This window comes from Chrysemys picta, chromosome 5, assembly GCF_011386835.1.
Source record: "Chrysemys picta bellii isolate R12L10 chromosome 5, ASM1138683v2, whole genome shotgun sequence".
Lineage (NCBI taxonomy): Eukaryota > Metazoa > Chordata > Testudines > Emydidae > Chrysemys > Chrysemys picta.
The window spans coordinates 86,453,691-86,466,509 of NC_088795.1; the positions used below are offsets into that span (position 1 = coordinate 86,453,691).

At 38.0% G+C, this 12,819-nt stretch overlaps 1 protein-coding gene across 24 annotated transcripts in view; it reads left to right on the plus strand.

Moving 5' to 3' along the window:
• Nucleotides 1-12,819, plus strand: part of MTUS1 (microtubule associated scaffold protein 1) — a 209,323-nt gene that overhangs the window by 189,709 nt on the left and 6,795 nt on the right. For 22 of the 24 annotated variants that reach the window (XM_008168470.4, XM_065597998.1, XM_065597999.1 and 19 more), the window contains 5 exons: nucleotides 407-512; nucleotides 1,717-1,790; nucleotides 1,912-2,001; nucleotides 10,384-10,500; nucleotides 12,299-12,396. In XM_008168470.4, the coding sequence (XP_008166692.2) occupies nucleotides 407-512; nucleotides 1,717-1,790; nucleotides 1,912-2,001; nucleotides 10,384-10,500; nucleotides 12,299-12,396 (485 nt within the window). Of the gene's footprint in view, nucleotides 1-406; nucleotides 513-1,716; nucleotides 1,791-1,911; nucleotides 2,002-3,407; nucleotides 4,030-10,383; nucleotides 10,501-12,298; nucleotides 12,397-12,819 lie in introns of those variants that run through there. The other 2 variants (XM_065598004.1, XM_065598006.1) reach the window with 2 other exon arrangements.

The following is a 12,819-nucleotide window of genomic DNA, read 5'->3' on the forward strand; positions in this document are numbered from 1 at the left end:
TCCAAGTTAAGAACACACTTTTTTGCTCTGTAGACATACCCTTAGTGCTACATACACTATTTTATATGCTATTGCAACAGTTGAGAATAGCTGGGACATTCTAGTTCAGTCACTAGATTTGATTTGATTTGGCAACTGAAGTTGGGGATATTCTAAGTGAGGGACCTGTTGGCTTCGGAACTTCGTTGCTCTGTTTGGTCTGACAGTTTGTTTCACATTCATGGCACCTTCCAAGGTTGATTTAGTTAGGCTTTGTTTAAAGAAGGTTCCCTTAAGAGGACATGTTTTTATTTACTTGGTGAAAGAGGGGAGGGGGAATGTATTAGGTGACTTTTTTTTCTAATTAAGGATTACATGGCTTTATATGAGAGATTTAAAAAAAAAAACACTTACTATCATATTGCAGGTGGACAACTTAAATATTACGCATGAAAACTTCAAGTTAGAACTCGAAACCAGCCATGCAGAAAAAATAGATGAGCTGAAAAAGGAATATGAATCCTCTCTTTCAGGCAAGTGCTTTGTGTTCCTTCATGAAGTGGAACATATGCTACCAAATAATTCTCTAACAGGTGCTGTATGTAAGAAATGTCAAATAATTTTTATTGTTTTGAGAGCAAACATATCCATTCAATATCCACTGTTCCTGATAATAAACAACCTTTGAAACTGTTAATCAGCTGAAGTTCTCATTTTGGGACTCCATAATCTTAATTATTCCTATATGTAAAATAAATCTCATTGAGTTAAAAATTAGGGTGAGATTTGAAAGCAGTCTAAAAGATTGACACACATTTTCCAATTCTTTAATGAAAGTGGTGTCTAAATTTTCTAGGCTGCTTTCAAAATCTCAGGTTCAGTAACTTAATCGTTCTATAGTTTTTGTTGCTAAGTGCTAAGGAGCCCCATAAAATAGGTTTTCTTTAAAATCCAGATAAAGTCAAGACAGATAGTTATTCCCATTCTGACCCGGAGAGGCCTCTCTTTGGCCGAGCATTATTCTCCCTAGTAGCTCAGAAACTATGTCTGGAATTCAGTTTTTCTGAGGGGGAAATAAATGTCTGGTCAGTATTTGGAAATTCTTTAAGATCACCTGCAATACCAAGTAGTTTTGAGCTTTAACTTAGTCCTTAATAGACAATAAGTGTGTTTCATCCCTTAATAATCCATTTTTATAATGGCTCAATTTTACATACATTGGAATCGGTGATAAAACTCCCATTGACTACAAAGGGAGCAGGAACAAGCCAAAAGAATCTACAATATTTCACAGAAGTATAAAATGGTGCAAAGATAATGAGCCTCTTCCTTTAGGAATTCCTCATAGACAAATATTTCAATTACAACTTTTGCTTCTTTTGTTTGTCAGACATGCATATTTAGTTGAGTGCCAACAATGTCCTCAGTATATGCAATTCCAATAGATTTTCATTGCATATACCAAAGTACTTTCAAAGCTGATATTTTAGTGAACAAACTTATGTATAGTGTAACAGACGTGTGGAGGACCAGTCTATAAATGCCTAGAAGGCAAATCATTTGGACATGTCATCTGTTTTCAAGCCAGCATAATGATGATTAATATTACTAGCTCTATTCAACATTCTTGCTATTGACCATGAGTGCATATATCACCTTTTAACTATGAATTCTCTAAAATATGGTTCACTTGTTATGCAATGTTGTAACAATCTGCAAATCTGGTATTTATTTCAGAGCTCAAGAATGCCCATGAATTGGAAAGGAATTCATTTGAAAATTCATTTAAAGAGAAACAGGAATCATTAGAGGTTTGTTAGGGGTGTGATTCACAAGACTTTACAACAATTTCAAAACCGGGGGACAGAGATGTTTTTGGAGAGAGACGTACCCAATTTCTGGACTCACTCTTACACTGTGTTTTTGTTTCAGAAAAAAATTGATGAATTAAAAAGGGAAAATGATTCTTTAAATGAAAAGTTGGAAGAGCAAAAACAAATAGCCAAAGAAAAAGCAAATCTTGTAAGTATTGAGCTTAATTTTTTTAATTCTCAAATGCACAGCATGATCAAGTCTATTTTTCCTTGTATATAGTAACTGAATTCATACACTTTCATGGAATTTATGTTGCTGTTTGTTACATGGTTCTATCCCTCTGGATGGATCTTCAGACATACTAAATTTGTTTAGTTTGCAAAAGTTAATGAAAATATATATGGGATTTCTATCAATTTTTTTGGGAGGGGGTATTCCTAAGGGTTGCTTACAGGTAGAGTCACTATCAAGTCTTCAGTTAGTAGCAGAGGTACATATGTTGAGTAGAAATCCTTGGAATTAGATGGGTAAATGGATCATAATCAAAATGTAACACATTCAAAGATACACAATTGTTGAATAACAATTTGTACACAAGTAGCACTAGGTGTTCTAGTTCCTGCAAAGTTAACTGTGAGAATTATGAACTGATTTGTATAAGTAGGACCACTGTGTACATCTTCCAGCTTAAGGTCCAACCTTTAAGAGCTCATTCTTTGAGAAGTATTTAAGCATTGCTTAATGATAGTGTCTGATGAAATACACAACCATGATACATCAGCATCTTTCCTCTGTCCTTTCTCCTGTGGCTGGTGTCATAATCTGTGATGTTTCTGCTATAAGAAGTGTGCGCTGAATGAGATTTTTCCTGCAGTGGGAGAGGCATGTTTATCAATATTTTCAACTTGGCCTATGGTCATTTCTTCTTAGAAGACCAATTCAGACTCCAGGTTTTTCAGGCTACGCTAATGGTGGTAGACATCAGACACTTCTTTTCTGTGGGGATGGTTCCCCTGGTTGCCACTTTAGCCGTAGCAAACTATCAACTTGTCTGCTTCTTGCTATTTGTAACAGGCCTGCTTCTGAAGGTTTTACACAATTGTATGCCTACGAATATGTTGTGTTCCGGCAGCTACTGGTGTATGTGCATCCATTAGTTCACTTATGGACACGGAGTAGAGGCTTCTAGTCAATGGATGGTCTCCTATCTTCAGTGTTTGTCTTTCTGCAAAGTTTTGTCTGTCCTGGTTAAGATTTACTTTGAACATGAAAGCTAGAAAATAAGATTAAAGGGCCAGATGCTGCCCTCCCTTTACACATTGTTCAGGAGATGACAGGACTAGAAAAGGATGGTGAGAGAAGACTTGAAATCAGTTTGAGGAGAGTGAAGCCCAAGCAACATACCTCCTAGCAAGACTCATAAATCATAGAGACAAACAGTGTTGTGGAAGGTTTTGGAGGCCTGCAGTGTCAGTAAGTGGGAGGAGGATTTTCTATGAATTTTCCTCTTGCGAAGTGCAGAAATACTGTTGGTTTTATCTAGTGGAAATCAGTGTCACTCACAGCAGCATTTATTTCCTTCCTTCCCTCTCTCTTGCTCTGCCTCCTACCAGTGCAGTGGGAGGAACCAATCGCGGCACATTTCCTGGGCTGTGTGGCTGGCGAGGGAGAGATGTAATGCAGACCAGAGGGCAGCATGGATGGACTCTGGGTTTGGGACCATATTTTTCCACAAATGTTCAGGCACAGAGTAGTTTGAAGGGGCAGTAGGCTCAATGTCTTTTATGCAGCTGGAAATGCTTCTCCCAGCCTGATAGCATTGGTCTACAATTTTTGAGAAGTCGTCTGCTTCAGAGATGAAATGTGCTATTTATTATGTATTTTGATGTGCTGAATTCAAATATGACAATTAAAACAACTGATTGGCTACTGTTTCTAAGATATTTAAGTTTTTACATTTTATGGCTATGTATATTGTGTAGATAGTAGAGTTTTAATCATAAATTGTAAACCTAGGTCTTTTCATGTGTTTATGGTTGCTTTACATGATAATATTTCACTGTCCTGTTTATGTAACACTTTTAAAAATCAGCAAAAGGGTTGTATAAATAAAATTTATTATGAAACAAAAGGCAAAAAACTATTATGTACATAGTTTAGTCCTATTCAGTGTCTACTCGGCACTTCTTGGCTTGTCGCTTGTATCCATTAAATGGAGCATCTCTTGTCACTGTCCAGCAATAGTCTGCAAGCATTGATGGGCTCCATTTGCCCTGATAGTGTTTCTCCATTGTTGCAATGTCCTGGTGAAATCGCTCGCCGTGCACGTCGCTCACTGCTCCGCAGTTCGGTGGGAAAAAAAATCTAGATGAGAGGGCAAAAAATGTATCTTTACTGACATGTTGCAACCAAGGCTTCTGTATGCCTTGAGGAGGTTTTCCACCAACAGCCTGTAGTTGTCTGCCTTGTTGTTTCTGAGAAAATTTATTACCACTAACTGGAAGGCTTTCCATGCCGTCTTTTCCTTGCCACACAGTGCATGGTCAAATGCATCATCTCGAAGAAATTCACAAATCTGAGGACCAACAAAGACACCTTCCTTTATCTTAGCTTCACTTAACCTTGGAAATTTTCCACAGAGGTACTTGAAAGCTGCTGATGTTTTGTCAATGGCCTTGACAAAGATCTTCATCAGACCCAGCTTGATGTGTAAGGATGGTAACAAAATCTTCCTTGATTCAACAAGTGGTGGATGCTGAACACTTTTTTCCTCCCAGGCTCCAATGACTGTCGGAGTGGCCAATCTTTCTTGATGTAGTGGGAATCTCTTGCACGACTATCCCATTCGCAGAGAAAACAGCAGTACTTTGTGTATCCAGTCTGCAGACCAAGCAAGAGAGCAACAACCTTCAAATAGCTACAAAGCTGCCACTGATGTTGGTCATTGTTTATGCACCTCAAAAGTTGTTTCATGTTGTCATAGGTTTCCTTCATATGGACTGCATGACCAACTGGAATTGATGGCAAAACATTGCCATTATGCAGTAAAACAGCTTTAAGACTCGTCTTCGATGAATCAATGAACAGTCTCCACTCATCTGGATTGTGAATGATGTTGAGGGCTGCCATCACACCATCGATTTTGTTGCAGGCTACAAGATCACTTTCCATGAAGAAGAATGGGACAAGATCCTTTTGACGGTCACGGAACATGGGAACGCTAACATCACCTGCCAGGAGATTCCACTGCTGTAGTCTGGAGCCCAACAGCTCTGCCTTACTCTTGGGTAGTTCCAAATCCCTGACAAGGTCATTCAGTTCACCTTGTGTTATGAGGTGTGGTTCAGAGGAGGAGGATGGGAGAAAATGTGTGTCCTGGGACATTGATGGTTCAGGACCAGAAGTTTCATCCTCTTCCTCGTCTGACTCAAGTGAGAATGATTCTGGTGCATCAGGAAACGGCAGTCCTTCTCCGTGGGGTACTGGGCGTATAACTGATGGAATGTTTGGATAATGCACAGTCCACTTTTTCTTCTTTGATACACCTTTCCCAACTGGAGGCACCAGGCAGAAGTAACAATTGCTGGTCTGATCTGTTGGCGCTCTCCAAATCATTGGCACTACAAAAGGCATAGATTTCCTTTTCCTGTTCGACCACTGGCGAAGATTTGTTGCACAAGTGTTGCAGCATATGTGTGGGGCCCACCTCTTGTCCTGATCTCCAATTTTGCAGCCAAAATAAAGGGGATAGGCTTTCTTAACCATAGTGGTTATACTGCGCTTTTGTGATGCAAAAGTCACTTCTCCACAAACGTAACTTCTGCTATCTGCACTGTTCACACAAGCACGAGGCATCTCTGCTCACTTTGGCTAAACAGAAAGGTGTCCCTTTGCAAAATCAAACACTGACAAATAAGAGAGCACGACGCTGTATGATTTCTAGAGCTGATATAGGGCAATTTGTTCAGCAGAGTGATGTAAGCTTTGTTATGATTGCATCATCCATGACTTCTAGGAATAACATGATGCAATTCATATCATGTATGACGCAATACCAGCTTCAGATTGCATCATTCATTGTTTGGCCTAAAAAGCAAGTACTGTCCAAACCCAGTCATAGATTTATTCATTGATCCAGTCAAAGATGTATTTTAGTCATTTCTGGTTTAAATTGAGATCCCTTCCCTTTATAACTCACTTATCCTCCGCCATTCCCAAGTCAAGGGTCGTATATACTGACCCAATAGCATATCTTGAAAACTAGAGCCAATCAACAATTTTAAACATCATTTTCGTTCTCAGTGACCCAGAATTAGTAAAGTTTGACTACATTTATTTCAGAAGCATTTTGGCTGTAGAGCAGTGTAGCCTGAATAGGAGAGAGTGGCAGTAATTCATGAGGTGAACCATGGGCTTGAGACTTCCCCGCTTCAGATTTTATAGTGGGAAGGATTAATTGGCCAAAGCAGTTTTCTTCTGTGGCATGTTTGTAACTATTATTTTCATTTAACTTTATAAATCTGCTTTTGGAGGGGGAGAGGAGGAGAAAACTTGTTTGACACATGTGGTTTAATAACTTAAGTTTTATACCCAGACTTCTGGTTCTCCCGTCAAAAAAAACAAAAACAGTAAAACTTACTGACACGTTTTTGGCATTTGTCTCCCTATCTCGCAGCAGTATTTAGGGAAGGGATCACTATGCCTTTTGTCCTTTGAGTACACATTATTTCATTCCTTATTTGGCCGTCTCTGAGATCAGAGTCCAAATTCTCTTGCTTACTTTTTGTCCATGGGTCCAAATAGAAAGAACCACAAATTAAGCAGACATTAAACACAGCTGCACCAGTCACTCAAACATATGATGGCTAGTTAGGCTCTCACCTTAATTGCAATATGTACTGGTTGTCACCTGAAGACCTTGAATTTACCAAAGCCCTCCATTTTTAGTCTATAAGGCTGTCACCTCAAGTTTCAACCTGCCAGTCTGTGTGGGCTGTATCCCACAAAGGTGCATGTCGTCTGGGGGTAGGAGGGAGGGAGAGGAGAGTCCTTTTCTCTTTGACGTGATAATGGAGATACAACTCAATTCAATACACCATTGTTTGTGCCAAATACACACAAACAACTTTCATTCCACTAGCAGAATTAATTTTATCTTTAAAGAAATAGACGTATCATTTCAATGGTGTTGGCTTCTTTCTCTTCTTGTTCCAGTTTTTACCTACATACTGACTTGGATTTAATAGGTCTTTTTCTTCTTATTGCCTGTGACTTCAGTTGCAAAGCAGAAACACTTTTATCATGGAAAAAGAGGCCCGGTAGAGGTTAACTTTACAAAATAACTAGGGCTGTGGATTAATCTCAGTTAACTAAAGTGATTAGGTAAAAAAAATTAATCACAATTAAAAAAATTAATCAGTTTTAACCGCACTGTTAAACAATAGAATACCAATTGAAATTAGTTAAATATTTTGGATGTTTTTCTACATTTTCATATATATTGTATTTCTGTGTTGTAATTGAAATCAGTGTATATTTCAATTCACCTCATACAAGTACTGTAGTGCAATCTTTGTTGTGAAAGTGCAATTTACAAATGTAGATTTTTTTGTTACATAACTGCTCTCAAAATCAAAACAATTTAAAACTTCAGAGCCTACAAGTCCACTGTCCTACTTATTGTTCAGCCAATCGCTAAGAGAAACAAGTTTGTTTACATTTACACAAGATAATACTGCCTTCTTATTTAAAATGTTACCAAAAAGTGAGAACAGGCATTCGCATGGCACTTTTGTAGCCAGCTTTGCAAGGTATTTACATGCCAGATATGCTAAATATTTGTATGCCCCTTCATGTTTCGGCCACCATTCCAGAGGACATGCTTCCATGCTGATGACGCTCGTTAAAAAAGGAATGCATTAATTAAATTTGTAACTGAACTCCTTGGGGGAGAATTGTATGTCCCTGTTATAAATATAGGGGGAAGGGTAGCAACCTTTATGTATGTAGTAGCATAAAATCCCTTCTTGGCAGCTGTATTGGATTACTTTACCTGTAAGGGGTTAAGCAGTTCAAATAACATAGTTGACACCTGACCTGAAGGACCAATGAGGAAAGAAGATATTTTCTAATGGAGGGGAGGGAGGGAGGATTTGTTGCTGTTCTTTTGTTGTTCCCTCTCCGGACGGAGGGAGAAGCCAACCAGGTACAATATCTCCTGAAAATATACCTGGAATAATCCATCTAAAACCACAGAAATTGTAAGTAGGGCAAGGACATGCATTAGGTTATCTTTTGTTTTGGCTTGTGAATTTTCCTATGCTACAGAGGTAGTTTTATTCCTATTTTTGCAACTGTGAAGCTGAGTCCAGAGGGGAATCCTCTGTGCTTTAAATCTTTTTATTACCCTGTAAAGTTACCTTCCATCCTGATTTTGCAGGTGTGATTTTTATTTTTTTTCTTTATAAAGTTCTTCTTTTAAGAACCTGATTGATTTTCAGTGTCCTGAATACAAAGGGTCTGGTCTGTACTCACATTGCTAAGGCAATTGGCTGGTATATTCTTCTCAAGCCTCCCTAGGAAAGGGGGTGAAAGGGTTTGGGGGGATATTTTGGGTGGGATAGGGATTCCAAGTAGGCCGTCCCCGAATTTTTGTGTAAATCACTTGGTGATGGCAGCAATACCATTCAAGCACAAGGAAAGGAATTTGTGCCTTGGGGAAGTTTTAACCTAAGATGATAGAATATAAGCTTAGGGGGTCTTTCATGCAGGTAGCCCAGAGTTCAGAGTGGGGGGGACACTGACAGTCCCCATCTCTGTTTTACCCGCATTCTGCCATATATTTCATGTTATAGCAGTCTCGGATGATGACCCAGCACATGTTCATTTTAAGAACACTTTCACTGCAGATTTGACAAAACACAAAGAAGGTACCAATGTGAGATTTCTAAAGATAGCTACAGGACAGGACCCAAGGTTTAAGAATCTGAAGTGCCTTCCAAAATCTGAGAGGGATGAGGTGTGGAGCATGCTTTCAGAAGTCTTAAAAGAGCAACACTCTGATACAGAAAATACAGAACCTGAACCACCAAAAAAGAGAATCAGACTTCTGCTGGTGGCATCTGACTCAAATAATGAAAATGAACATGTCTGTCCTCACTGTTTTGGATTGTTATCAAGCAGAACCCATCATCAGCATGGATGCATGTCCTCTGGAATGGTGGTTGAAGCATGAAGGGATATATGAATCTTTGGTGCATCTGACACATAAATATCTTGCAACGCCTGCTATAACAGAGCCTTGAAAATGCCTGTTCTCACTTTCAGGTGACATTCTAAACCAGAAGCGGACAGCATTATCTCCTGCAAATGTAAACAAGCTTGTTTGTCTGAGCGATTGGCTGAACAAGTAGTAGTACTGAATGGACTTGCAGGCGCTAAAATTTTAATTGTTTTATTTTTGAATGCAGTTTTTTAGTACTTAATTCTACATTTGTAAGTTCACCTTTCATGATAGAGATTGCACTACAGTACTTAGTATTTTTCAATTCACTTAATACATTTATTTTGTTTTTTACAGTGCAAATATTTGTAATCAAAAATAAATATAAAGTGAGCACTGTACACTTTGTATTGTGTTGTAATAGAAATAATATATTTGAAAATGTAGAAAACATCAAAAATTTAAATAAATGGTATTTTATTAAGTTTTTTAATTGCTTGACAGCCCTAAAAATAACCCCTTACAGATCCACATCACTTACTAACCAGTAAATATTAAGCCTGCTATAGCAGATACAAGTCATACCATGGGGCAAAGACAATGTTAGCATAGATTAATAATATGCAACTGTATGTTATGTAGCCAAAAGTAGTATGAAAGCTGCATAGCGGAATTATAAAGTGCTACTTTCAAACTGGCAACTGTGAGGATTAACTACATGTAAAATTCAAAGGTTTGAAGTTCAGCTTTTGAGTTACTCGTGTGCAAGAAAGGTTGTTTGAGTTCTTCAAGGAGGATACAAACAAAATATCTGAGTGACTCTGTGTGCATGCATGTGTACATATAAATATATATATATTAATTAACCTCCTCTTGGGCTTAGTTATGACTATGAGGAAATAGGAGGTTTCTGGGATTCTTAGCAGCCTTAACTATTAGGGAGCCTCGGGACCACTGTAAAATGAATAAGTTTTACTATGCCAACAATAATGTATCAATTTGATCCACAAGGGTTTTTATCATTTATACAAAAGCAAATGTTTATATGTTTGGCCAGTCATCCTATTTCTTTTGAACAGGGTTCTACATGTTAACCTTTTTATAGAGGTTTCTTAAATTACATTTTCAAAGGGGATCTTTAGATCTTTGTACTGAGGGACAAATGAAATTAAGGAAGGGGAGAATAAATATTCAGGACTGGGGGGAAAAATCTTAGTTTTTCCTTCTGACTCAAAACCATGTCCCACTTGATTTCATAAATTTATTAAACACCTAATTTACAAGTGTTTACTATATATATTTTTAAATGCTATTTAGATTGTTTGAAGTTCTGAGAAATAAGCAAACTTTTCTGGAAATCCTTTCAGAAAAACCCTCAGATCATGTATCTGGAACAGGAACTGGAAAGTTTGAAAGCAGTGGTGGAGATCAAGAATGAGAAACTACGTCAGCAAGATATAAAGCTGATGAAGACAGAAAAACTGGTGAGCTTCTGTGGGGACTGTTCTCTAAGTTATCAGATTTTGAGTGAATTCATGCTGATCAAGCTTAAACATTAAGCTAATATAGTATACATGAAAAGCAAACAAAAATTTGCAAAGGCACACAAGGTACATGTTAATGTCACAGGTACAATTTTACCTGTGCTGGCCTGCAATCTGGGGAGAGATGTTTCCTGAATGATACAATAAGAGAAACAAACAGTGGAACAGAGGGGAACAAATCAAATGTCAGCCAATTTTCTGAACCACATTTCTTCTTTCCATGCAATTTAACTTGTAAATCCTGTAAATGATAACTTTCCAGGGGCTCTCTGTAAAATGCTAGCTATTTGGTATTCTCTTTTGACTCAAGTGGGAAATCCCCAGGTGGCATAATTAACTTTTTAACCTGTAGACTTCTGTTCAATTTTGTTTTGGGTTGTTAAAAATAATCTGTACTAGTTAGTTACTGTCCACAATATACAATCCCCACTCTTGACAAATATCAGGTTAAATTTCATAGCATTTGCCCACCAGAACTACAAATCTGCTATATATGAGATTCTGATTGCATGGCAGAACCTTGTGGGGAAGCTTACATAGTCCTGGCTTGCATTGTGTCACAATGCCCCTTAGGCAAAAAATGTTAACGGTCACATAACTGAGTTTATTGAAACAAAAAAGGAAGTAACCCACTTAATGGTACAGAAAAATAAAATCATCTGAATATGTTGACAGTGAGTAAATTAAGTATTTCCTTTCCATATAAAGTCTATGTCGATCCGATGTATTGAATACTACGGCCTGTTTAAATTACCACTTCTTGGAACCCCCTCCTATTTTTGTTGTATTACAGTGAAAGCTCTTCGGGGCAGGAATTCCTATAATGTTTGTACAGCATCTAGCATGATGGAGGCCTTGATCCTGGTTGGTGCATTTGAGCACTACCGGAACACTTCAGCCATCATCTTCATGGAAATCTTGTCATTTAATGCAGAGAAGAGAGGCTTAAATAACAGGGACCAAGGTCTCAGTCAGCGATTACATTTTGTCTTGGAGCCAACTATTGCCATATACCAGTGATGATTTACAAGTCGTTATAAAATCCTAGACTCTTCAGAGTAATCATGGGCTCTAAAGGTTTGGTGCCCACAGGGTCTCTTCTGACTAAAGATGTTGACTTGGAAACCCACTGAATGTTAACTCATTTGAAAGTTGTTTGGTTTTTAAAAGCAGCTTTTTTTCCCCGTGATACTAATTGGGAAATGCAGGAGAGTGGCTTTTTAAAATGGGGATCAGATCACTTCTGCAAATACAGAATAGATTTTGTGGGTGGTAGTGAAGGTTGAGGGAGCGCTGGTTATACATGGAGAAGATATTTTTGAATTGTCACCTTTCATCAAGTTATTCTTAGACTATATATTGCATGGTGATCTAGTGTCTCAGCCATGTGTTATGCTATATGTGAAGAGAACTGCTGCCACCAGCCCAGAAATTCAAGTAGCAGATTCAGCTTTTAGTGGGCAGCTAATCAAGCAAAAGTGGCAAAATGCCAACTCTAGAAGAAGCAAAAAGTAGACTTGCCTACTAAAGATGAGCAATAAATCATTTTCACGTCACTTTTACATTCCTTCAAGATCATTCTATGTATCTTAAAATAATCTAACTTGTACTTGGTAAAACAAACTCAATTTCAGGTAAGTAATGCATAGAATGGATACTTGCCAATGCAATTATTCTGTATTTTTTTTTTAAATGAACACCCACACACAAACCCCAACAATGTTTTCATTTGTTAAAGGTGGAAAAGAACACAGTCTTAATGGATAAAATGAAGAAGTTTCAGCAGGAAAATGAAGAACTAAAAGCTCGGATGGACAAACACATGCAACTTTCAAGGTAAACAATCCATGAAATGCAGGCATTTTTATTAACTTGTGAAAGCATAAATTTTATTCTGTAAATGAATAATCAGCATCTTGTAGATTTTTAAAAAGCCCTTACCACTGTAAGATATCATGCCTGGAATATGGAAGCGTGGTACTCATTTTTCCATCCTCTGTGTGCAAATCCGAAATCCCGCCTAAGTAGGAATGGGTATTGTGTGGGGGTGGAGGCTCCTTGAAACAATTGGTGGCAGTGTATAAAATCATGACTGTTCTTAACATCAAATAAGGCTAGCTCTGTTCCCCTGGAAATTACAGCCCACGTTACTGTCTTGAATGCTCATTAACATAGTTACCAGGGAAGTAAAGGCTACTCAGTAGCACCATCTCTTACAATTTGTTGCTAGATTCTCTTTTTCCCCGGAGTGAAGTGCTG